Source organism: Vittaforma corneae (genome assembly GCF_000231115.1).
Source record: "Vittaforma corneae ATCC 50505 unplaced genomic scaffold supercont1.2, whole genome shotgun sequence".
NCBI lineage: Eukaryota > Fungi > Microsporidia > Nosematidae > Vittaforma > Vittaforma corneae.
In genome coordinates, this window is record NW_006889835.1 from 138,657 (window position 1) to 163,074 (window position 24,418).

The following is a 24,418-nucleotide window of genomic DNA, read 5'->3' on the forward strand; positions in this document are numbered from 1 at the left end:
ATTTATCTAACTATTTTTAATCAGCAGTAAAATCAGATTGTAAATAGATTTACCAGACACCACCAAACTGTAAGCTATTTGATCAGATTTTATCCTAAATAGTAATAGCTTAGTAAAGGAAATGCCCATTCTTAAGACAGGATGGCCGAGTGGTCTAAGGCGCCACATTCAGGTTGTGGTCCTCCTATGAGGGCGCGGGTTCGAATCCCGTTTCTGTCATTTACACTCCAGTGTCTTTTTGGCCCATGCCTGTCATTGTTCTTATTGGAAATGCCGAGAGATTCATACCAGAAATCCAACTATTTTTCAAAGACAAGTTTGATACGAAAATAATGCAGGAGGCATTCAAACACACACGTTCCACCATGGCTGCTTTGGATGAAAATAAACTGTATGTTGTACCGAACTTGACCAAGCCAGAACGCTATGAAATTTTCTGTCTAGCAAGGAAAAATGGACAGCAATTTATAACAATAGCCGATCCAAAAAGTAACGACTCAACGGTAAGTGACAAGAATCTTATTTTAATTGATCAGTTCGATGGTGAAAAAATCTACAAAAAATTGTTAAATTCCAGGATTGTCCCAACAACAGTCAACAAGAGAAGCAAAGGAATAAGTCTTAAAAGTGTTAGCGAATTGAAGGGCTTGATAAACCGAATAAATAGGGAATATGAGCAGTTTGGAAATGCCAATTTGATATTTAAAGAATGTGAGGATAAAATTGTTAAAATGTGGAATTTTAACAATACACAAAGCACAGTTGAGGAGGCGGAAGAGTGTTATAGAAAAATGATCGAGAACGAACTGAGGAAAAACAATATAAAAAAGTAGATTGACTATTTGCAATGATGAAAAACAGAAGAATTCATAAGAAAAGACCTGTCAAGCTATTGATAGATCTTTCAATAACCAACTGATTCTAAAAAGGTTTAATTAAAAGTGTAGTTTTCAGTTAGATTTACTTAGCTATTAGAATGCCATTTTGTCAACAAAGTTAAATTATGCTTAAAATTAGAAATACCCATAATGTAATATTTTCAAACACCTTTGAACCAGTCAAAAGAACCAATTCTAAACCCAGTGTGAAAAGATCACAGATAAGGTCTTAAAGATGAGGTACTACAAAAGAACACCCAAGAAAAGAACAACGGCATTAATTTAAGATTAGCTAGCTCATTAAATGCCTATTTGTTAACTTAATAAAATACAGTCTGCAAATGATCGTTAACATATTTATTTTAGCCTGTGATCACTAATTCTAGCCATAACAGTCTTTAATATGCTGACAATCCATTGATAACATCAAAGTATTTTCCGACCAGCGTCTCTGCATTGGTCTTTGACCTATTTGCAAAGAATCCCAAATGCCCTCCACTCAAAATTAGAAAACTGAGATTTTGGTTATTTTTATACTTTTCAGAGGGAATAACCCATCTGGGGATTATAGGATCATCTGATGCACTCAGAAAAAGCATCGGGACTGATATGTTATCAATAACACTTATACAGCTACTTTTATCATAAAACTCCTCCAATGTATTGAACTTAAATACTGTTTGTAATAGCTCCTTGTCAATGTCTTCCAAATATTTGCAATGGTCCAAATATATTGGTGATTTCATTGATCTGCTGATATATTTTTTGTAATTTTTAGCCATACAAAAATTTAGGAATTTACCATAAAATGTCTGGCAGAAGTGACGTCTTAGAGTGCCAAAATCAAACGGACAGCACACCCCAATGCCCATCTTGATACGATCACTTTCAGGGTGATTGCCTAGATACATTGCAATCCAATTTGCTCCCATGGAAAATCCCACCAATGAAAGGGAGCCACTATAGTTATCAAGAATGTACTCAACTGTCTTTTCTATATCAGACACAAGCCCAATATGGTTGAAAGTGTTGGAAGTTGATGGAAGAAGTGCACCCCTGACGTTAAAACAGAATACTCTGCAGTTCCTCTCAAGAAATTCATTTGCCATTCCTTTAATGTACGTGCTTCTTGACGTTCCATTCAGTCCGTGCACCAACAGTACATTTTCTTCAACACTATTGTATTTGTGACCGGCATGCAGTGGATCAACTTGTTGAATGTGTAAAACATTATTTTGACGGCGGCTATCGTCTCCTGAATCGTTTGAACCAGGAAGTTTCTCATCAGTTACTTTTCTTTCTTCTGAGATATGTCGTACTTTACATTTTGAATTTTTACGAGGAGTGCGGAGGCATTCACTGCCAATGGCATAGCAAATCCTAAAAGAGCTCACAATCACCCATCTTAGTAGAGATAAGGTGATATTTACCACTGAGAAAATGTTTCTGGAAGAGGTCTCGAAGATAATACCGAGGAATATGAATAATGGCCTTGACTTCTTCTTAGAACTATATAATAATGGCTCAAATATTTCCAACAGTATCGTTGAATCATAGTCAACCTCAAGAAGTACCTGCTTCCTCACGGCATATTTCGTTATTTCAACTTTTCTAATAATTTGATATAGCGAGTTGATAGTACCAAATGGAAGCAGAAACATGGGGCAAACTACCCTAGACGCTAGTTTTATGATGCTTTGATGCCTAGAATAGATTATTGGCCGATGCACGATGAATACGACATAGTAGATTGTGTAAATCGAATGTAGAAGCAATAAGAAATACACCCATCCCATTTGGGGTAGGACTAATCCAAAAATTATATTGTCTGACATATATTATAAATAAAGAGGGAAAATAATTGGAATGTTAGTTAGCACGAAACAGTACTTCTATTTGGGATTGTATGAGTATTTGCCAACCCAAGCATTTTTGCTTTAAAATAGGTGGAGGAACAAAAAGCCTGGAAATATTGAAAAGTAGAGCAATGATAATTAGTGGATATGGGGAGATACAAAAACAATGCTCTCCGACCGAGAATTGAACTCGGGTCCCCAGCGTGACAGGCTGATATGTTAACCACTGCACCATCGGAGATAATAAGTAAGAAACAAAGCCTACTAGTATGATTCAATACTTGATTGATCACATCCTGGAAATACATTAGCATCAGTCAATACGGTTGTCTTTTTGTGAAAATCCAATACTATAAGCTTAAATGCATTTTACATTCATGAGACATTTGTATTTTCAATATTGAACACAGTTTAATTATCCTTTAGTCTTTCAAGCTTAACTTTATTGATGATATACTCTTTTGGAATTTCGAGATCAACACAAATAACATCCAGTTCAAGCAAATCAGCACCTAAATTTGGGATTGTCCTGTTAAAATCTCCAGTGACCCACTCTTTAATATAGGCCCCCGAGGAGGCTTTAATGTCGATATCATAATAGTACCCATCTTTCTCAAGCATACTCACTCTTAATACTTCAATCTGTTTATTTCTAACCATATTTGCTCTTCTATGAAGTACTCTTAAGGGTGTTTTCTGTTCAATATTGTAAATTTTTTCAAAATTAAGTTTATTTTCTGAAAATATCAGCAAATTATAAAATTTTTGAGGTGATGTGCAATTTATAAAGTCCTTGCATTCTCTTTTAACGACATAGCAATCCACAATGTCAATTTCTTTGTACAGCTTTACTGAAATTTGGTCCGGATTAAGGTTCCTGGTAGGATTGACAATCTCCAGGACGAATGGTCTACCTTTTAAGCACCTAACATCAATGTCTTCTCTGCCACATCCCATGAATTTCACTGAGGAGGCTCCAAAAAATTTTTGAAAATTTCCACTAAAATCTGATACGTTTTTGCAGGTTTTTTCAACACCATTGATAAACAAGGGTGTCTGGCACATTTCTCTAGACATTTTAACATATTTGCCATAAATATAAAGGGGAGAATTTCGAATTCTAATTCTAGGCTGATTTTCACCAAAGGTAAACTCTTCAACACCAGCAAAATCACCTTTTCTCTTACTGAAGTTTTCTGAAATCGGTGAGTAGTCAATTTCTACAACTGTATGGTTTTCATTGCAATTGCCCTGCTTTAGAAGAGACTTGAGCATTTCTTTTTCTTCTACGTTACTATTCTTGATTTGATATACTGTATTTGAGTACTTTGCCATTTTTGAGTTGAAAAGTGCAGATTCTATGTTGCGTAGGACAATGTCCATGGCTCATTGAAGAATTTTACTAGAACTGCATAAAAGGCGATATAAAATATTATTTGTTTTTATAAAATAACTACAACTTTGCACTACGTGCTAAGGATGAATGCTTAATACCAGTTATAGTTCTAAAAGACCATTTATTTATAAAGAAAGCACTCATGTTCATTCAAATAGAGTAACTCTTGTTGCAAGCTCATTGATATGCCTTTTTATGTCTTCACACACATGAACCGTGTTCCACCCAACGGTATTAGCACCCTCAATATTTTTGAGAGAGTCATCAAAAAAGTAGATGTTCTGGGGGTTAGAAACAGAAAGATAGTTTTCTAAAAACTCATATGCTTGCTTCTGTGGTTTGCATATAAACTCAGTATCCACTATGTCTGTACAAATTACAGCCTCAAATACATCTTCAAGCTGAAGGTAGCTAAGCACATGCTTGGCTCTGTACCGGCATGCGTTTGTAAAGCAAAATTTTCTTATTTTGATTTTTTCCAATAAAGTTTTCAGTTCAATGTCAGGTTTGACAAAGCTATCAAGCTTTGGACGCTCGTACTTCTCAGAAAACTCAAACAAATCCATTTTGAGAGTGCTGTGAAAAATTTCACGGTACAAATTAAAATTAGATAAATGGGCCACCCATGTCTCTTCATCAGAATTTGAAAGTTGAAGATAGCTGTCTTTGATGTGATTTTTTTCATATTCTGCAAGCTCACTACTCTGAAATAAACAATCATCCATATCAAATACAATAGCCATTTCGTTATGTATCGGAACAGGATGCTTCAAGCCCATATTTCGAGTACACATTTCAATATACTTGTCTGACAGATCTGACAGCATCATGGAAAAGAGGGGGCCAAAACCATGAAAAGTTTTTATAGTAAAATAAATAAAACAATCTATCAAACTTGATGGATAACTAAAAAGACAGCAACAAGGAAACTACAAGCAACCCACGCCAAAAGCCAGTATTTTATATTACAAAGCACTGTTTATAAATTATAAATAGCATTTTTATTAAAAATGTGATTTAAAGAGTGATGAAAGTAGTTAATTTAAGACATAACAGCAAATTAATGGAGAACCAGCTTAAACCCAGGAATGCACTCCATGCTTGAGTTTAGCAAATGCGAATATCCATTAAATACTCCTTTCATCCAAAAAACTCTGATTCTAATAATGCTTGATAGTCATCAGTAACAGAGAAGTCTGAAATAACATACGAGTCAGTTGGAACCATCCTTCTTCTGTAAATACACTCATAAATCCAGACCAGCCTAATATTCTTAGCTTTGCACTTTTCTGCTAAGTCCTGGTCTTCCAAAACAAACTGTGGATTTTCTAAATCAACCGTAGCTCCAGAAAATATGATAAGAGGAAAATGTTCAATCTTAGATGCAATTTTAATATTCTTCATAAACACCAACCTAAGAATTTTACTGGCTCTTTTCTTGCACTCAAAATATTTCCTATGAACACTTTTTAAGATTTTCAGCATTTTCAGCAATTCTTTATCGTTGATTGATTCAGCCAACTTGGCTTTCTCTTCGGGTGAATACTCTCTGCTCATTGTCGATAGTATTTTCTGACTCTTCACCGTAGTTGGATGTGGGTGTTCTACTACTGCATTGCTCACATCATCATTTGAAGCCGTTTCTACAAGCAAGTTGCTGTTTAAAGATGGCCCTTCCTCGTTATTGCCATTTACTTCTATATTTGATTCTATCTTTGTGTAGTCGGCTGAATCTTTGATGCTTTGTCTTAGATTTTGATCAGATGAAATATCATCGCTCTTTTTTTTGCTGATTTCAAGGTACAAGGGTTCTCCAGAAGTATCATTAATATTCATCTTGTCTCTATACCAAAAAGGTCGTATCAGAACGAGATTCTTACTGTAATTCCATACATCAGCCCTGTCATCTATAATAACAACATTCCTTGATATGCATGTTATCCTTTCTATTGATTTCTTCAGCTCATTGAAATTTTCATTTCTTGAAACTATTCTATCCCCAAAATATATGCCATTTGGATCTATAGCCTTACATATTTCTGTTACATATTCCCTGGTCCCCATCGTATAAATGTGTATCTCAAACATTTTTGAAATTTTCTCTAAAAACCTGTTTAAATGAGGCCTTAACTTTACATAAAACATTGTTGATGAAATTGAAAATGTAAAATCACAATCGATTTTCCAAAGAGTTGTATGAAGAATTGTTTGGTCAAGATCCAGTATTAAAATCATTTTCTTTTCCTCATTTAGCTGCTTGTTTCTTATTTTCTGTAGTTTGCGAGCTTCTTCTGAAGTTTGAAAAACTCTATCCGTGTGATGTAAAACTGGAACGAGATCTGTGCCTTTTAGTATCTCTGCACCACAAATTGCACAAAGTGAATCAATCCTAAGACTGTGTGTACAATTATTGGCTTCAATCAGCGTTTCGTCATTCAGGCAGTCTTTAATCTTCATTTGGACGTTCCGATTTTGCATCTACGTGATCGAAGGGCACGAGATGAAATTAATAAATAACAACTAATAATCTAAACACATGGAGTATATTTCAAGACTAAGCATCGAAATAGACATGCAAAGCTCTCATAGTGCAAGCACATAAAGCCATACAGATCAAATGTACGAATAACATCTAAATGCTATGTTTAATAGATAATATTTATTGAACTACAACCAATACAGCTAACTATGTTCTAACTCTTCTACGTCTACTGGGTCTTTTGCTAGATTCATCTCCATCAAGCGATTTAGGTGAGTACCTTATAAAAAGTAGTACAAGGCACAATATTAGCAAGAACACTGAATTATATTTAAGGAAGGTCAAAAACGAACTATGACTTTCACCATCACTTTCTATTTGTACATTAGGCTTATCAGCCGATTTCAGATAACTGCAACAATGCTTGAGAAATGCTTCAAAACTCATACTGAAGCTTCTTCTGCTGTTTTTAAATATTCGCAAAAGCTTTTCAGAGAAACTATACATATAGTATACTACGTTCTGTCTCTGCACCTTTCTAGTCACCAATTCATCATTTATCTCATTCAAAAAATCATTTGTTATTGCCCCACTTGAGACAATAATCAATCTCTTCAGTGAAGATGGGTCAACATCCTGGTCTAAAATCATTCGAAAGATCTTTTGAAAATCATAATACAACGAGGCAGCCTTGGAATATCCTTCAAAAACAACTCTTTCTTCAGCCTTCAATTTTTCAACAATCTGTTCAAGAATGGCCTTTTTCTGCATTAATGAATAGGCCTTTTTCCTACCAAAGTCCGAAGTAGTCTTTTCCTCAGGGTTGTATTCCTCTTCAGTTGAGAAATCATCTTCTTTCTCCCGAATAAATTCAATTGCAAATTCCATTTCCCTCCTTACTTCGTTCCTATCAAGACCTTCCAACTCCTTATCATCTGGAGTCGTAAGTATTCCCTTGAAATCAAAAAAACTGCCCACGTAGCTTGCACCACGCTTAATCGGCTCTGTAACATAGCCACCAAATGTGGCCACTGCACCTTTTGGAGTGTCTCCAGCCTTCAACAAATCACTTTGTTGAGTTTTGAAGACTTTAACAATATCCGCTTGACTGGGTATCCAGTATTGAATACCCAAATCACTGGTTCTAGAAAGGACTGTATCATTGTTTACCGCATCCAGAAAACTATCAACACATTTAGTTGCTGACTCATCTCCTTTAACAACTCTTGAAACCATACTATTAAACTGGTCCTGATCGATGAAATCAAATAATGAAAAAATGAATACTTTTGAAATATAGTTTAGAATTGTCTCCACAAAATCCTCCCTGTCTTGAGGCTGATCATTTGATAATATTAACTCAAATCCAATTGAGGCAACATCGATTCTATCGTGTATAAGTTCAAGATACAACTGTACTTTAAATTTATCAATAGCGCTAGTGAAAGTCACGGATTGAAGTATCTTTTTGCTAATACCTCTAAATTTCCTCAAAAACCTATCAGTTTCGTTAATAAAGTGGGAGCTTAGTGTGGATTGTTCTTTCTTGTTATCCTTTGTGACTGTTACATCTGCCGTTTTGTTAAAATCAATTACTAACTTCATCAAACCATCAAAGTAATCAGGGGCCTTTTCTGATGAAAAAGTACTAGTTTTATGATATGCTGGGTAGTAAATACCCTCAATTCTCATAAGAAGATTCTCAGTAGATAGATGGTCCGTTTTGGGGTCAATCTCTACGCGACTCTTTTGAGAAATTTTATAAAAAACTCTATGAAAATAACTGAGGCACTTGAAAGTATGTAGAAAGCTGTCTTTTTTCTTTATCTTCTCACTTTTAGCCAAAGCTCCAAAATATTTTTCAGCATCTCGTCTGTAAAATCTATATAAAAGCATGTCAATCGCCTCACAGCTGTCGTGTTTATTAGTTACCATAGCCTGTCTTAGTTTTGGCTTATTCAAAAGACAATTATACTTGAAAATTTTTCTAAACTGGCGTCCTATGTTGTCATTAGCATCCAGCTTCTTGAGTTTTAACTTCAAGCTTGCGAGTGTATTTTCATAACTCTGTTCCTGTTTGGATGTAGGATTCTCCTCCACCGGGGATAGAATATATTTTGAAACTTCATTGTAATATGCTTGCAATAGTTTTCTTTTTTGATTCACTGAGAGATATCTAGAGGAGGACATTGTGGACAGCTCTTGTGCCAGTGTAGGACTAAGCATCAATGCTAATGCATTCCAACAAAATAAGATTTGTCGAATATTCATGAAGAGAGCTAGGGGGTAAAAACTCTTCTGAAGTAAAAAGGAGAACAATTTTGAAGTTGGAAGGAAGCAATAGACAGTATTTCAAGAAGGCTGTTTAACTGTAAAGACAGCAAGATGTGTTTATGATACCTAAATTCTTTCAAACAATACTAACATAAAAATTGGGCAGCAATGCAAAGTAGCAGTAAAATCGAGACTAAAAAATTTAATGATAGTAATTATATCGAGGTGGTTCCCGACGACGAGCATTAATTTTTCGAGTCGATGGCCTTCCTTTGATACGGTTGAATACAATCAGAACAGTGTCTGTCATAATCAAAATCCAAATAGCAATCATTGCCATTTTCTTTTGGACTTCCAATGCTGCAAGCTCACTCAAAATTTGGTATTCTTTTTCTGTTTGTGCTGATCTGTTGAATTTTTCAAAAATTATGTCCAGCACTGGTCTGAATCCTGTTGTTTCAAATGAAATCTTTCTGAAATTTGGATCATTTTGACTTACAGCAACGTTGTACAATTCAAATAGCCTATCAGTCCTTTCCCTTAGTTTGAATTTAGAATAGCTTGCTTCTTTAAATGCCCTTTTTATCTGTTCAACTGCCACACTAAGCTGCTTTTCATCTTTGATTGCTGACTTGCACGATGACAAGTTCTTTTCTGTTACAAATAATACAAGTTCCAACATTCTGTCCAGCCGTGCTTCAGGATTCTCGAAAAATTCGGGAAACTTCTGCCTAACAGCAACGTCCAAGTCTTTCTCTTTCTTCTTTGTAGCAATGTTTTTAATTTTTATGTCTATTTCATTATTCTTGTATTCACTCGAAATAGCATCAATGTCTGATTCCAGGGGACTAAGAATAGTGGTGCATGATCTTAAGTGGTCTCTCACGTGTTCTTCCTGCTTGTCACCTCTACTAAAAAATCTGGCAAACGGCCAGGCACGGCCACTGAAGAATGACTGGTTAGTCTCAGAAAGAGGAAGATCGAAGAGTTCTGCAAATTCACCTGTTTTTATGAATTTATCGTCAAGAGAATAAAGAGTGATGTTTGAAGATATAAATGCCATATCATCGATAAATGTTCGGGCATTTTCGCGTGTAATGCTCCTTTTCTGTACAGCTAACAGCATTAAATCAGTACAAATTTTGAATAGTGAATTGATTGACCTGATAATAGAAAGCGTTCTAAAGACATGTCTAAAATGTATTTCCATGGTTGCAAATCGTACATCTATCAAGTTTATAAGAATCATCACATTTATGTTGAACGACTTAAGGACCGAATGCATCTCCTGTTTAAGAAAATTGAATCTTTGAATCTTTGAATCAGTTAATGAATGAAGCTCTGTTGGATCAATCCAATTCTTCATAACACTATGCGAAATATAGTTTAATTTCAAAAGACTAAGATATGCATTTCTAATGAGCTCTAAAATATCAGGATAGCTACTGTTAGGTGCAAATGCTCGGATGCTATTAAGGTAGTCAAGATGCATTACAAAAAGCGAACAGATCTCTGAAAATGGAAGGACTTCATCTGTTTCAGTTGACTTTTCTTCCTTTAGAAATGTCAAGAGTGTATCAAAGCTGTTCAAAGCACTATGAAGCTCTTTGGAATGGCCATCATCTCTAATTTCTGACTTACCACCTAGCCTAAAAAACTGCTTAAGAGCCTGAAATGCTGTTACAGACTCGTGCTCATTTGCAAAGCGCACTCCTTTTTTACGAAGCTCTTCAATAAAGAAGGAAAATGCCTTATGGCCATGACGGAAATGTGCAAAAAGTTCAAAAGGCTCATCTGGATGAAAACAGGAACTTATGTGTGGAGCCACCCGATTTTTAAGATATCCACGAAGATTTTCCGTCTTCAAATCGTTAATATCGATGCTGAATAATTTTTTAAGTTTAGAATTAACAATACTCAGATATTGATCATAAACAATAAAAGGCAATTCAAAGTCTTGTGAAATGCCATTTTTTGCAAGAACTGTGTGATATCTCCCTGCATCTGCTCTTATTGCATTAATCATGGATTTAAGCCTTGAATATTCATCTAAGAATGCACGGGTTTCAGAATCATCATCCTGTGGACTATCATGTGTTTCGTTCCTTGCTCTTCTAGCATTCCTTTTTTTGCTCTTATTTCCCCTATTTCTTCTTCCCATTCTAGGCTGTCTGATGCTTGATCCGAACTACCTAGCAAGTCGTCTAAACTTGGATATAATCTACCCTGATCCCCATTATCATCATCAGTAATCGGCAGTTTCTCGGTAGATTCGCCCTCCTCTTCTGGATAAAACATTCCTGGTTCATTACGATTGACATCTCCAGCTCCTTGTTGGAAATAGGGAGACGGATACTGTGGCGTTGACTGTCCATAAAATCCAAACTGTGGATTTGGCGGCTGTTCGCTCAAATTTACATATCCAGTCTCTTGTCCAAGGCTTGAATAAGGAGGTGGTGGATATTGCGGTACATTATAATTGGTAAATCCGTACTGGCTAGGATGCTGGTATGCTTCATTTTGATAACCATAAAAAGGAGAATATGCTGGTGGTTGGTCATCATATGGTGGCGCAGTTGGAGTTATAATAGGAGTATTATTTGACGTGTGCTCCGTGCACTTTGCTAGAGAAAAAAAATATACTAAAATATGCATGCTTTTCATTGCTTTTTGGGGCAAAAAATTTTTATTTTTATAAATCTTTTAAAGGAGTTGCAATCAAAACCCAGGCCATTGTGCTTGATTCACATTGTCTAACGACCTTCTTTTCACTGTTTAAGCAAACAGATTTGCAATTTATACCAAATACAGTTAAGTAGCAGAAATCAAAAAGTTAGTAGCTAGTATGAAATTACTAGAAAAACAAAAAGTATATTTGGCTGAACAGAGCAACTTAATTTTTCATACAAACCAATTGCTTAACCGTTTCATTCCAGCGTATTTTACAACCAAAATTTTTAAATAAAAATATTTAAACAAAAAATAATTCAAAAACTCAAAATACTACAATTTCAAAACCAAAGTAAACTAGAACAAGCATACTATTTTTAATTAACAAGAAATCCGAATTGGAACGAAAGAGACTCTACTCTATTCCTTTCTTCCTCGCTTAGCACGGGCGTTTCTAATTTCAAATATGATCTTAGAAAGTATAAAATTACCCCATGCTTGACTATCAAGTCTCTACATTCACAGAGTATTTGCGTGTGGTACTCTTTGGATCTGTCAATAATCTTCACTGCTTCCATCAGTATTTTTGTCTCCATGTTAATAACACCATCATCCACACCGTTTAGTACTTCAAATGACAGTTTAAAGCCTTTCACAATTTCCTGAATTTCAGCGTCCTTTTTCTCTCCAATTCTCTTCTTGAGCTGTTTCATATTCCTACTCTCCCTCGATCCCAGGCATGAAGATATGGTTTTGACGTCTTTGGCTTGATCCCTCAAAAACTCAAACCCGTGTCTTTCGGAACTAATCAAATGCCTTTCTGTCTTCTTTAAGAGAATGTCTTGTGCTTTCTTCGTCTCTCTTTCATTAAATATACTCAAGAAAACGTTAAATATTTCCACACACTCATCCACACTGGCTGTTGAAACAAAAAAGTTAAATAAATCAGTTTTTAAATCAGACAATGACTCTCGGAACTCTCTTATGCTACTAGCTGTTGTGTTTATAGATTTTGTAAAGTCTGCAATCTGCCTAAGTACGATTCTACAATATTTTGGATCAGTTTTACAAAGCAAGCTGTAAAACATTTTGAAGAAATGATGTATTGCTTCCTCCACCTGTTCTTCTTTGAGATATTCCAGGACCTTAATTATAGACTTGAAGAGGTATTTATAATATTCATCGGACACTCTCATTCTGGAGTATGTTGATTCTTTAAAGTTAACTAGGATGGTGTTCATAATTTTCAACCTTTTTTGATCAAAAGTGTAGTCATTTTGGTATGACGCTGCTGTAAGGTAAATGTCAGTGAGATTACACATCTCTTCAAATGGAGTTTCTTCTCCAACAATCTTTTCATATACTGCCGTTAAGAAATCTATTATTTCTGGTTTAATTGCGTCTAGTTTTTTGGAATTTTCAACCAATTTCCTGTACTTTCCAAGGGTTTCCATGAAAATGGAGAAATTTAATATATTTGATCTTAGCATTTCCTTGAGATTCATCATTGCTGCATCCTCGCTCACTTCAATAGTAACAGACTCCTCATCGATTTCGTCCAGGTTGATATTATGCTTTTTTAGTAAGCTTTCAAACTTTGACACTATGAATGATATTGAACTGCTAGAGTTTGATGAGGCGATATTATTCTTGGAATAATCATCGCAAATCTGCTCCATCGTGCCTTTGCAGCTGATAAATTTGGCAAAGTTCTTAGGAATAAGATAGTTGAGTCTTGCTTTTGTTTCTGAAATACTCTTAGAAAAGGCAATGAGTACATCTTGTAATTCAAGAATTGAAAAGTCCATGTATGAAGAATTAATAAAATCTTCTGGGTCTGGAAATTTGTAGTCCTGGCTATTCTTTATGCATGCTTCATCGGGTATTGCACTATTGCTCTTGAGATCATATCTAGTAGTGTCCATTGCCAACAATGGGGAAGAAGAAATCGATCCAATAATTATAAAAGCCACCTTAGCAACAAACGTCTTTTTAGGTTGTATGATACAAGTTAATTTATAAAATAATCCAACTGTTATTTATTGGCTGACTGAATTATATTGGATTGATTTAAAAGGAGACAAATGCTGAGAGCAATACACTGTATTATAGGTCTTTTTGCCGGTCTCACTTTGGAAACGGCGCCGCCTGGCAGAAATGCAGATGTGCCAAAAATGGGGGTAGTTGGAATGTTTAGTGATGAAAAATTAAAATTTTCAGTGTGCAAAAAATACATTGAAAACATCAACTATCTTTCAGAAATTGTTGATTCTTTTGAGGCGAACAAAGCAAACAAGACAATTTCTGATGCATTAGCATTTTTAATTAAAGTAACTGAGGATAACATACAAGAATATTACATAGATTCAAAAGAAGAGGAACTGAGAGAGTTGAATGGATTTGGAAATATATACAGGAAGTTTACAACGATGTCAGAGCCCAAAAACATTCCCAAGTCCTCCGCACACTTTTATGAAAAAGGCAAGGCGAATTCTCAAAAAGAAAAGTTTGTTCATTCATTAGATATATTCATGAAAGACATACTCAAATATCACAGCAGTGGCAATAACAAAAATTTTGAATGCTTTCTTAGAAAAGTTTGTCTCAGGTTTCTTGGTGAGCTAAGTGCTAGGTTCAAAACAACTGTTGATTTTTCTCTTTACATTAAAAATTTTAAGAGCATTAAAAAAATGATTACCACAGTATCAACATGCTTGGAACATTTAGTGGATTTACTAAACCGCAACGCAATTCATTCTAATACAGCAAGATCAAGTTTCAGTGCACTTGTAAAGGCCTCAAAGGATATTGATGCCTATTTTGAAGAGCTAATCCAAAATGAGAATGGAAAAGCTGAGTTTTCATATGGACTGACCGTATCATACTTCGCTCTTAGTTCGTGGATTGATATGCTGGCTTTGCTGTCCCAAAGTACTATTGATGCCAAATGCGAGAAGGTAATAGACTATAAAGATTTCATGTTGTTGATTTTTAATACAGTTATTTTCAACACTGTTGAAAACGCTGATATTAAACAATACCTTTCATGTAGGGATGTTTTAGATAACCTTATAAATGGAACTATAAAGTATTACATACTCAATAAGCTCTGGGCAGTGGTAGTAAGAGAACCAAAAAAGACAGTCCGCGTAGATGCAAAGAAACTCGGAGGAGAATTGCATGAGCAACCATTCGAAGTGACTGAAGAAGAAAATAAGCCTAATGTTGAAAATGTTGTAAGGTTCGATGAAAATCAAATCAAGTTTATTACAAAATATACTCAATGTCTTAAAGAGATATTGCAGGACACCAAGGGAATCCACAATCTGCCAATTTTTGGATTTGTTAGGAGGGTTGACATATCAAAAATTAATTTAATATTTAAAAAAAACGTAACTACAGATGAAGATACTTCACCCATCAAAACCCTACAAATTATAGCAGTGATAGAAGTAATAATCAATCTTATTCTGATCATTACGTTTATAGTCCTTTGAACAGGAACAAATAATGGACAGGAAAATCGACTGGCTAAAAAGAAACACGAATAGATGCCTATCAAGTATGTTTAAACACACTGGCCATTGCTAAAATTCCAAAATTTGATATTATTTCCATATTTTCTAGTTAAACTCTACTTAATACTGGAAAACAGTTTCAATACAAATATCATTTTCTACTGCCATGGTAATATTGAACCATTATTCTGACTCTGAGGCACACTCCTCTTTCTCCACTCCAAAATCATCAGGGTTAATCCCTAGCTGTTTCAAATCAAATGACTGGAACACCGTTCTTGGCACAATGGAAAACTCTTTTTCTAAAATACAAATGCAGTTTTCAATACAATCAATATATCTTTTTGTAATTAACCCTATGTCTTTGTATTTTATTTTGAACTGTTTTATCATATTCAACTTTCTATAAGTGTCCTTGGCAGTAAAGAGCGGATCTTTAAACTGATCACTGTACCTTCTTTTGACACCAGCATTCTTTTCACTACTCTGCTGTCTTGGGCCATAAAATATTTTACCATCGACTTTTATTTCATAGTAGTCTTTGATGTTTTCGTTTTCTGGTATTTTAGTAAAAAACATGGATCTGAAATTTTAAATATTTTTAGTACTTGGCGGAATGCCAAAGAGATTATTTTAAATCATTCTACAAATAAAAAGGCTCTGCTAGTATAACCTAAAAAACAGACAACAGTACTGAATGGCTTTAGTAATATAAAATATTTGAGTTTTTATTCAAAAGACATACTCAATAGTGTTATTCTTTGTCTCAGCCATGCCCTTATCAACCAATTTTTTCAGAGAATCAGTTACAAACTCCTCATTGACTTCTAATCTCGACAATCCCTTAATTTCTTTAATTAATTTGCCTACATCTATTCTTTTTACTTTTTTTAACACCTTTACACCAAGTGCTTGAATGTAACTGTCAACACAGACGTCTAATATCATCCTTTCTTCTTGATTTCCGATGCAAGAAATATCACATTCTTGAATGTCCTCACAGCTCAGGTAATAGAATCCACGTGCAAACTTTAATATGCTGTGCTCCATCAGTGAATGAATCACTGTTTTTAATATTTGATCAGAAATTCCTGTCATCTTTGCAATATTAGCAATGTTTTCAGGCCCTTTGTAGAGACGATCAATAACTATGTACTGGTAAATATTCATTCTTATAAGTATCCCATTGATGCTCAGCACTATCCTTGAGTATTGATGTGCAATCTGAACAGTCTTTTCTTGTGAATCCTCACCCTTCAGCCTATATTTCATTTCAACTGAATCAATACATTGATGATTTTGAGAACTGAAAGACAAGGGTAGCTTCCCATTTGAATTTAAAATAGTAAGATTTGGCACTTCGGCCTTGAGTTCTCTCAAAAGATCGACAGGAAGAATCAGCGACGAATTTTCCGGTTCAATATTCCAGTATATGGAGTTAAGAAGCTTAAATTTGGACCTACACTCTTCAATCTCCTCGAGCATTTTATAAAGCCTATCATCTTGTGATATTTCCATGCTATTTAATATCGAATACTCTTTTCTTAGATTGCTTTCGCCTGATATTATTCTCTCTTTCAATGCGTTTTGATACATGTTCATAAATTCAGACCTGTCGCTGATTAGCTCCATGGACGTACAAAATATCTTTGTATTTTCATCGGGCTCAAATGGCTTTAGATTGGAAATCAAGTCTTCTTTATCACCAACCACCATCTGTTGAGTAAACTCACACAATCTTTTCATAAAGCAGGGCTTTGTTCGCTGAAGATATTGTCTAAATAGCGAATAAAGAATGTACTGGCAATCAGCATTACAAAAAATATCAAGCGTTTCTAGCATTAAATGCACTTGCTTGACAGATGATTCCAGCACATTCATATTTGATTTTAACATTGATTCAATATATAAGGCATATGCTTTCTTGATAAGAGCAAATCCGGCATCTAAGATTCCCAGCGACTCCATGATATTTATGAATACTGGATTATAGGATTTGTATTTGGCGATCTCGAATGTATTTTCTCTTTTCTTGTTGATAATCCCCTGAAGCTGAACGAAAGTCTTATTAGTTCTGAAAATATTTTCAATATAAATCTTTGTGATGTCAATCTTTTCGTCATTTAAATGCTCATATCCATCAGAAACGGACAGTATATTTTGGTTATCACAGACAAAGGCGCCTGAAATGTTTTCAGAATCATCAGCTCTGTCGGATATGGGTTTGTGGCCAGGCTCAAATGAGACGGTAAAGTCAGACCTGCTATCATCTTCAATTTGATTCAGACTTCTGTAATCATCTCTGTTATATTTTAAATTATTAGACAAAACTGAATTTTGGCTATTTTCCTCCGTATTAAGGAAATTGTTTATAAAGCTGTTGTAGTTTTCAAGATTATTTATGTGGAAGAAATTTTTGAGGTTAACCAACAATTCATAATACTTAACAGACAGAAGACATTCCTCTAGCACCTGCTTAACACGATCGTAGCTACAAGAGAGCATGTATCTTTTCATATACTCAGTTTCTCTACTTACTATTATTTTTGTAACATCACAGAACTCTAATAAACTAGAAAAGCCTATGGTTTTATACTTTGATCTGATCTGTTGCAGTGCAACTTTTTCATATTTTTCCCTATAGTATAATAATTTCTGATTAGTATCGGGTGTAATTTTTTCAAAGCTATTCAAAATTTTCATTATATCGCCCGGATACTGAAAAACATCGATGAAAAACGTGTCATTAAAGGACTGTATGACCATTCTTTCCCACAACAAATATCCAAACTCATTCAATTTCTTCTCCTTTACACAGTCATTTAAAAATGTTCCTAACGAATGGATACTCTCAACCAATTTTTGATACTCTTCAAATCTAATGATATACTCACCAATGTAGTCCTTCGATTCAATAATTTGGTCTCTGTGAATTTTGCATCTGTTTAGTAGAAAATCCCCAATTTTCCAATATAGCTTGTTCTCAAAAGATGAACCAGAAGTGCAAATGATGTAGATTGTGTTGTAAACTAATGTAGCATCACAGGTATTTGTTACAGAAAGATTATAAAACTCCTGGTAAAGCACACCCCAAAGATTTGAGAACTCTGACTCACTTAGCATTCTTCTTCCTATTTCCATATTGTTTATTTCACCATTTAAATATAAACACAAACCAAATAATCTGAAACACTTACTTTATTATTAAATAAGGTAAACAGTTAAAATGCTACACTGAACATCAAAACAAATGGTTAAATACACGCAATATTGCTTCAAATAAACAAAGAAATAAAACGCCGACGTTCATTAATAAAGTTTAGCCATGACAGACAGTTGGCAGTATTGACTTAATTTTTATTTTCTCCGTATTGATTTTTAATTTGACAGTTATCATTATATTTCAAAACATCATCAAGTGTCAAGTATCCAAGGTCTCTTAGTCTTTTTACTTTTGCATTAAGCTTCGAGAGATCAAATGGAGGATCCTCAACCATATTTGTCATCAAAAACACAAATGCCTTGGCCTCTTTTTTATTTTGAAATTCGTAATTAAACAAAAAAGAGAGATCAATCCATATTTCTTTGCAGTATAGATATTTACAAATATCTAAAATTACAAAAAGCGGAATGCTTGTAAAGTTGAAAAGCAAGTCTTCTACATGATAAACATTCTTCTTCCTGCATTTTAAAATTGAATACTTTGCACCTCCTGCAATTTCTCTGATAGTAGAGACGATGGGATGGTCCGGAAGGAGCTTTGAAATTCCTTCAATATTTATAGCATCATATTTCTTAAACAGAGTTGATCTTTTGTAATTCTTGTTAATATAGTCTACAATTTCTTGATGATGTGTTGGGTTAATTTTATTTTCATGTATGAATCTTGAAGCAACCTCGTGGACATTTTCGTTATCGTTGAATGAGAGTACGTATTTCTTGTCTCCTAGTTCTACATCAAACGAGTGATCATAGCTTCCTTGTGCATCTCCAACCAACACCCATCGAGATCCCAATTCCTTGTAGATTTTACTATTTTCTACTTTGTATTTAACGCCTTCCGAAACAAAGACACCCTCATTTGTGTGACTGGAATTTGTTTTTTGTAGCTGGTTAGATTGATTGTCCGTGTCTGTACTATCCTCTTCAACAATTTCATCTTCATTGACAGTTAAGAAATACATTGTTCCATCACTGCCTGCAATAGATATTCTATTCTTGACAACTCTGATACTCCAGCATGTTGGGCATGGCAATTTCTTGCTGAATAATACCTGAAGGGTTTTATCAACTGCAAATACTCTGCCGTTATCTCCACAGATCAGCATAATGTCTTGATATAGGCAAATGTCAAAGCACATCTCATCTAGGTTGCGGCTTTTTAATATTTCACCCTGCATAGTAATTTTTAACAGTTTTCCGTAGTTATCTATACTGTAAATAATACTATCACTGAAACAAAGACTTCTAACCACATTTGCATGGCAATGCATTTCCTTAAATAGCACATTGTCTTTAAATATTCTTATAGCATTGTCGGCACATCCTGTCGCAAATGTATTTTTGTTAATGAAAATAGCCTTCCAAACTGTTTGTGGATGTTGAAAAACTTGTTTAATATAGAAGTTTCCACCTAGGCAAACATCTGACTTATCGTTTTCTGTTGGAATCAATAAGACTGCCAAATGATCCCATGAGCCACACAAAATAAAGTTTTCATAGCAATCTATCGTACATATATTTTTATCATGCAAATTTACATACTCCACAGCATTTCTTTCATCCAGCAGCCCTAGTCTTCCATCTGCCAAGCCAAACAGAACTTTATTGTTGAATGACTTCATCGAGTTTACAGGACAACTAGTTTGTATTTCGATGCCAGTTTGCATATTTTTAATAGTTTTAGAAGAACCACCTACCCATACACCATCATCAGATATACATTTTAAGTCACGATTGAAGATCTTTACCTTTTCTATAACATCTAACATGAGGGTAGTCAAATGCAAAACTACAACACAAAAAATATATTTGAACTTAGCCAATTTCCCCATAATTTTACATTTAGCGAGCATCTTTATATAACATGCTTATTCACGGCAGTTTGCCCACTATTTCATTCACTCTTCTTGAAAGCTCCTTGACCCATGAACTTAAAGTATCGAGATCCAGAAACACTCTCTTCAGAAGAAGAGGTGCACCAAAATATTGACACGAGAAGCTATAGAAAGTTCATAAAAGAAACACGGCTTCAAAGATTAAATGAACTTAAAACCAAAAAACATCTAAGCCAAGAAGAAACCAAAGAGCTTCAAGAACTGGAATATAAGTTCTTACCCGTTGACAGAGAGGTATCAGAAGAATCATTTAGGACATCCAAGGATGATACAGAGGCTGATTATACAGACGATTTAATATGGATATTGCATAATAACACCGTAAGGGATTTCATTGACTATATGGATAAGAAAATAATCAGTCTTGAGGCTTTTGAAGAGTTGGTATATTTAAATATTAGTGAAATGATCAAGATTGGAAACGATGAAATGGGCTTTGAATTTTGTAAGATTGGGTTGATGGCACGGTGGGCAAGAGAATTTGGGAGGTGCTATCTTCTCAAGTTTGAGGATGATGAAGAAAGGTTTAACGAAATTGTTGAAGAACATTACAAAACTTCAAAAAGTGTAATTTTGAACATGCGAAATGATGACGTATAAGATGAATAAATAGGAATATACTTATCTGGTTTAAAATTGTAGACAAAAGTGTTAGTGTTTGTGCTCTAATAGCTTTATACCCAAGAAACAGATACTATTAAAGTTTAGTTAAATTATAGTTAAATATCAATATTTTTATTAAATAAACTCCTCAAGTGGCACCTTCCAGACCTCGAAGAGGCCGTCACACGACACACTTGCAATTTCCATAGGCTCTGCTGGATTCCAATCCAAATCATCAACAAGATCAGTGTGCCCACCATGCACAAATAACATCTCTGGACTAGTCTCACCCTCAATCACATCAGTCTTATTCAAATCCCATATAATTACTCGGCGGTCTTTTGAACATGAAGCGAGCAAGCTTTCATAATGTGGTGACCACTTGCAGTTTATTAACGAATCATTATGGCCTCTTAGTACGAACAGGGGTGTCTGCAAAGACCTAACATCCCAGACCTTCAAAATGGAATCTGATGATCCAGTTACAAGCAACTCACTCTTAAAAGGTGAAAATGCACAACACTCAATAGATTTTAAGTGTGCTTTTTCCAAGACAACTGCACTTTCAATATTTCGAGTATCGTTAATTGCAACCCTTAAATCGTCCGAAACTGAACAAAAGGTGTGGGGCTCAAATCTTGAAAATGAAATATCATTGACTATTCCTTCGTGAATCTTTTTAGATGAAATCAGACCGCCATTAATATCAAATACATTCACCAGAAAATCTCTCCCACCTGAAGCTAGCTGTCCAAATTTCAAGTAATTCCAGTCAATGGCAAATCCGCCATCCAGGTGTCCTTTTAATTCCAGGTCAGGACCTTTATTAGAATTAAATGAACAGTGTTTTGTATAATCGTAGATCAATATACTTTCTGCCTCTGTTCTACATGCAATGATATTAGAAGCTAATGGACAATATCTACATTTATTTGCATCAACAGGCAATGGAATGGACTGAGTGATTTTGAACTCTATGTCTGCATTGTTTAAGCTGTCTTCATCAACCATGTCTGGAAATGTTATTTGGCTAAAAAGGAGGTTTTCCTTATCCTCACCATTTGAAAATGTCGTCATCAACAACCTTTGAACAGATTTTATATTGTCCACTCTTTGCACGTCAGGAAACCATTGAATGAACGGCGATGAATATTTTAGTGTGCTTGTGTAGACAAGATCATATAAATATGGAACATTCTTCCTCCATATTTTGTATTCCTCTTCAATCACTTGTTTTTCTATTTCGCTTTTCATGAGGGACAACGAAATTTACAGAATATGCTGTAAAAGCTGAAATGCAAACAAAAAGACATTACAATTTACTAAGCACACCATACTGAATGTACAAACAACTTTATTCAACTGTGCACTTTTATATTGCTATTCACGTCCAGCATTTAATAAATTTATATAAAAGCAAAAAGATTTGTAAAAAATTAAAAATATTTTTGTTTTATTGATTTAACTGAAAAAAGAAGCAAAGTTTCCAACATCAAACCCATACCCATATCCTTCAGGCGACTCTTCCCTTCGGTGATGTCTCCTTTCAGATTTCTGTGGATTTGGAAGGTTTCCCAGCGCAGCATTGGTGCTGAAATAGTTACCATGCGGCTTATGCAGCATAGGCTTGAGATATTCGCTAAGCTTGGCACGATCAAGAGCTGGGTTTATGAGAACATGTGGCTTAATGTAAATATTGCCGCGAATACCTCTACTTCCAAGGAATCCTTCATTTGACAAAATAATTGCAACATTATCAAAATCTTTGAACGGCTTTACATTAACTGCCAATTTTCTACCATCAGGATGATCGTAGTACAGCACACCACCAGTCAGAGCCGTTAATATGTCAACATCAGCTGTGGTAATATAATCGTCGCCAAGTCTGAAGTTATTAGAATCTTCATTTATCTGAACAGTAAAAACAACGTCACCTTGAACATATCCTGGATATTCGTTTCCCTGCTTTGAAAATGATATTGTTTCGCCCGCTTCCACACCTGGTTTAATATTAACCTCGAGAATTTTTGAATCATCAACAACCTTGCTGCCTTTACACTCAGAGCACATGGGACCCTTGATCATAGTTCCTTTGCCTTCACAATCTGGGCATTCAATTTGCTGAGAGCCTGTGATTATTCCAAGATTAAACTTGGCAAAGACCACTCCTTTTCCTTGGCATTTTGAACAGTTTGTAACATCTTTTCCACCCTTACCGTTGCACATCTTGCATATTTTAGTTGTCTTCACTCTAAACTTGCATTTTTTACCAAGAAATACATCTTTAATGTCCAATTTTATATCGTGCTCAACACTCTTAACCTTATTTGCTTTTGCAGAACGCTGTCTTCCACCTGCCATATGTGAGAATAGATCTTCAAATCCATCAAACCCACTAAATCCACTGAAACCACTAAATCCACCGCCTGGAAATTCAGAAAACTCCCCCATGCCTGAGTCATAGTCCTTTTTCTTCTTTTCGTCACTCAACACAGTAAAGGCCGAATTGACTGTTGCAATTAATTCATCTAATTCTGCCTCTTTCGCAGTCTTCTGCTCAGAAGTCATTGCATTATATTCTGGTGAATCTCTCATCTTTCTTCTAACAGGGCCAGACGGATGTAGTTCCATCTGCTTCTTTTTGTATGCTTTTTTGACTTCGTCAATGCTTGCGCCAGGCTGTAATTCCAATACTTTGTAGAACCCTTTGCTGTCGTTGCTCATTGTCTCTTTAAGACTAAAAAAATATATTCTCAAAAAATTTCTAGAAATTTCTAGAAATTTTTAGGAAGAATTAGCAAAATCACTGATTTGTCTTTTAAAGAGTGCACATTCAAATGAATCAAAATTTGCAAGTTGAGAATGTGCGATCACTCGAAAACTCAAGCTATCCAGTGTCTATCATGCTGTCATAAATATCGGAATATGCCAGATACACCATTCACGTTTTAATTTGGAAAATTAAATAAACCACCAGCCCGTAAATAAGACTCATCTGTGAAATTCCGATAATTTAAAGTATGAATATGCAAGATAAGAATAGCAAACTAGCCAAAGAAAATAACGATTTAAAGATGATAATCTCACAGAAGATGCAAATGCAAGAGGAAATAATGAAAAAATCAATAAAAGCGGAATACAATCAAATTCTTTCATATAAACAGATGTTAAAAACATTAGATGAGAGCATTACATCCATTGAAAACGCACTTAATCAGTGTAAAACCATACGACAGACCATACTAAACAACAAAAGGTTGTTATCTGATTCCACCAATATCATTAGACAAGCAAACGGTGAATCCAAGACGGACATTTCAGGCTGTACTGTATATCACAAAGAAAATTCCATGGATGGAAATAATGTTGTTGAAAATAGAAAAGTACTCAAAAGGAATAAAACGAGGAATGATTTCATCTCTGAATCGGACTTAAAGACAATGAATGAGACAAATGCACATAATCCAACAAAATCAAAAGATATAGAAAAAGAACTGTTTAATAAATGGGGTAAATAAACGCGTACACTTCTATTTTGAAATTACACTATGATCAGACTTAATATTGAATGCATGGTAGTTTAAATAGAAGAATGTGAGCTTGTGGAATATTCCAATAAATAATATC

At 34.8% G+C, this 24,418-nt stretch overlaps 17 protein-coding genes and 2 non-coding genes across 19 annotated transcripts; 5 read left to right on the plus strand and 14 right to left on the minus strand.

The window, feature by feature from the left end:
- The first annotated feature begins 135 nt into the window (after positions 1-135).
- VICG_02254 lies at positions 136-219 on the plus strand. The gene has a single exon. It is a non-coding gene; the product is annotated as a tRNA-Leu (tRNA).
- A 26-nt stretch (positions 220-245) lies between these two features.
- Positions 246-833, plus strand: VICG_00348 (uncharacterized protein; the record flags this gene model as incomplete). The annotated part of the gene is made up of 1 exon (XM_007603739.1): positions 246-833. The coding sequence occupies one exon, from the start codon at positions 246-248 to the stop codon at positions 831-833; it is 588 nt and encodes a 195-aa protein (XP_007603801.1).
- A 443-nt stretch (positions 834-1,276) lies between these two features.
- VICG_00349 (uncharacterized protein) lies at positions 1,277-2,674 on the minus strand (the record flags this gene model as incomplete). Its single annotated transcript, XM_007603740.1, has 1 exon — positions 1,277-2,674. The coding sequence occupies one exon, from the start codon at positions 2,672-2,674 to the stop codon at positions 1,277-1,279; it is 1,398 nt and encodes a 465-aa protein (XP_007603802.1).
- A 229-nt stretch (positions 2,675-2,903) lies between these two features.
- On the minus strand, positions 2,904-2,975 carry VICG_02255. The gene has a single exon. It is a non-coding gene; the product is annotated as a tRNA-Asp (tRNA).
- Positions 2,976-3,145: 170 nt separating this feature from the next.
- On the minus strand, positions 3,146-4,117 carry VICG_00350 (TIGR01213 family protein; the record flags this gene model as incomplete). The annotated part of the gene is made up of 1 exon (XM_007603741.1): positions 3,146-4,117. The coding sequence occupies one exon, from the start codon at positions 4,115-4,117 to the stop codon at positions 3,146-3,148; it is 972 nt and encodes a 323-aa protein (XP_007603803.1).
- A 159-nt stretch (positions 4,118-4,276) lies between these two features.
- Positions 4,277-4,960, minus strand: VICG_00351 (pyrimidine 5'-nucleotidase; the record flags this gene model as incomplete). Its single annotated transcript, XM_007603742.1, has 1 exon — positions 4,277-4,960. The coding sequence occupies one exon, from the start codon at positions 4,958-4,960 to the stop codon at positions 4,277-4,279; it is 684 nt and encodes a 227-aa protein (XP_007603804.1).
- Positions 4,961-5,270: 310 nt separating this feature from the next.
- On the minus strand, positions 5,271-6,608 carry VICG_00352 (FCP1-like phosphatase, phosphatase domain-containing protein; the record flags this gene model as incomplete). Its single annotated transcript, XM_007603743.1, has 1 exon — positions 5,271-6,608. One exon carries the CDS (start codon positions 6,606-6,608, stop codon positions 5,271-5,273), a length of 1,338 nt encoding a protein of 445 aa, XP_007603805.1.
- Positions 6,609-6,816: 208 nt separating this feature from the next.
- On the minus strand, positions 6,817-8,880 carry VICG_00353 (uncharacterized protein; the record flags this gene model as incomplete). Its single annotated transcript, XM_007603744.1, has 1 exon — positions 6,817-8,880. The coding sequence occupies one exon, from the start codon at positions 8,878-8,880 to the stop codon at positions 6,817-6,819; it is 2,064 nt and encodes a 687-aa protein (XP_007603806.1).
- Positions 8,881-9,085: 205 nt separating this feature from the next.
- On the minus strand, positions 9,086-10,909 carry VICG_00354 (uncharacterized protein; the record flags this gene model as incomplete). Its single annotated transcript, XM_007603745.1, has 1 exon — positions 9,086-10,909. One exon carries the CDS (start codon positions 10,907-10,909, stop codon positions 9,086-9,088), a length of 1,824 nt encoding a protein of 607 aa, XP_007603807.1.
- Positions 10,910-10,932: 23 nt separating this feature from the next.
- Positions 10,933-11,547, minus strand: VICG_00355 (uncharacterized protein; the record flags this gene model as incomplete). Its single annotated transcript, XM_007603746.1, has 1 exon — positions 10,933-11,547. The coding sequence occupies one exon, from the start codon at positions 11,545-11,547 to the stop codon at positions 10,933-10,935; it is 615 nt and encodes a 204-aa protein (XP_007603808.1).
- A 383-nt stretch (positions 11,548-11,930) lies between these two features.
- On the minus strand, positions 11,931-13,478 carry VICG_00356 (uncharacterized protein; the record flags this gene model as incomplete). The annotated part of the gene is made up of 1 exon (XM_007603747.1): positions 11,931-13,478. The coding sequence occupies one exon, from the start codon at positions 13,476-13,478 to the stop codon at positions 11,931-11,933; it is 1,548 nt and encodes a 515-aa protein (XP_007603809.1).
- Positions 13,479-13,637: 159 nt separating this feature from the next.
- Positions 13,638-15,050, plus strand: VICG_00357 (uncharacterized protein; the record flags this gene model as incomplete). The annotated part of the gene is made up of 1 exon (XM_007603748.1): positions 13,638-15,050. The coding sequence occupies one exon, from the start codon at positions 13,638-13,640 to the stop codon at positions 15,048-15,050; it is 1,413 nt and encodes a 470-aa protein (XP_007603810.1).
- Positions 15,051-15,254: 204 nt separating this feature from the next.
- Positions 15,255-15,650, minus strand: VICG_00358 (uncharacterized protein; the record flags this gene model as incomplete). The annotated part of the gene is made up of 1 exon (XM_007603749.1): positions 15,255-15,650. The coding sequence occupies one exon, from the start codon at positions 15,648-15,650 to the stop codon at positions 15,255-15,257; it is 396 nt and encodes a 131-aa protein (XP_007603811.1).
- A 153-nt stretch (positions 15,651-15,803) lies between these two features.
- VICG_00359 (uncharacterized protein) lies at positions 15,804-18,212 on the minus strand (the record flags this gene model as incomplete). The annotated part of the gene is made up of 1 exon (XM_007603750.1): positions 15,804-18,212. The coding sequence occupies one exon, from the start codon at positions 18,210-18,212 to the stop codon at positions 15,804-15,806; it is 2,409 nt and encodes an 802-aa protein (XP_007603812.1).
- A 209-nt stretch (positions 18,213-18,421) lies between these two features.
- VICG_00360 (uncharacterized protein) lies at positions 18,422-20,062 on the minus strand (the record flags this gene model as incomplete). The annotated part of the gene is made up of 1 exon (XM_007603751.1): positions 18,422-20,062. The coding sequence occupies one exon, from the start codon at positions 20,060-20,062 to the stop codon at positions 18,422-18,424; it is 1,641 nt and encodes a 546-aa protein (XP_007603813.1).
- Positions 20,063-20,218: 156 nt separating this feature from the next.
- VICG_00361 (uncharacterized protein) lies at positions 20,219-20,788 on the plus strand (the record flags this gene model as incomplete). Its single annotated transcript, XM_007603752.1, has 1 exon — positions 20,219-20,788. One exon carries the CDS (start codon positions 20,219-20,221, stop codon positions 20,786-20,788), a length of 570 nt encoding a protein of 189 aa, XP_007603814.1.
- A 138-nt stretch (positions 20,789-20,926) lies between these two features.
- VICG_00362 (uncharacterized protein) lies at positions 20,927-22,045 on the minus strand (the record flags this gene model as incomplete). The annotated part of the gene is made up of 1 exon (XM_007603753.1): positions 20,927-22,045. The coding sequence occupies one exon, from the start codon at positions 22,043-22,045 to the stop codon at positions 20,927-20,929; it is 1,119 nt and encodes a 372-aa protein (XP_007603815.1).
- Positions 22,046-22,252: 207 nt separating this feature from the next.
- On the minus strand, positions 22,253-23,515 carry VICG_00363 (uncharacterized protein; the record flags this gene model as incomplete). The annotated part of the gene is made up of 1 exon (XM_007603754.1): positions 22,253-23,515. One exon carries the CDS (start codon positions 23,513-23,515, stop codon positions 22,253-22,255), a length of 1,263 nt encoding a protein of 420 aa, XP_007603816.1.
- A 296-nt stretch (positions 23,516-23,811) lies between these two features.
- On the plus strand, positions 23,812-24,309 carry VICG_00364 (uncharacterized protein; the record flags this gene model as incomplete). Its single annotated transcript, XM_007603755.1, has 1 exon — positions 23,812-24,309. One exon carries the CDS (start codon positions 23,812-23,814, stop codon positions 24,307-24,309), a length of 498 nt encoding a protein of 165 aa, XP_007603817.1.
- Between the last annotated feature and the right edge of the window lie 109 nt (positions 24,310-24,418).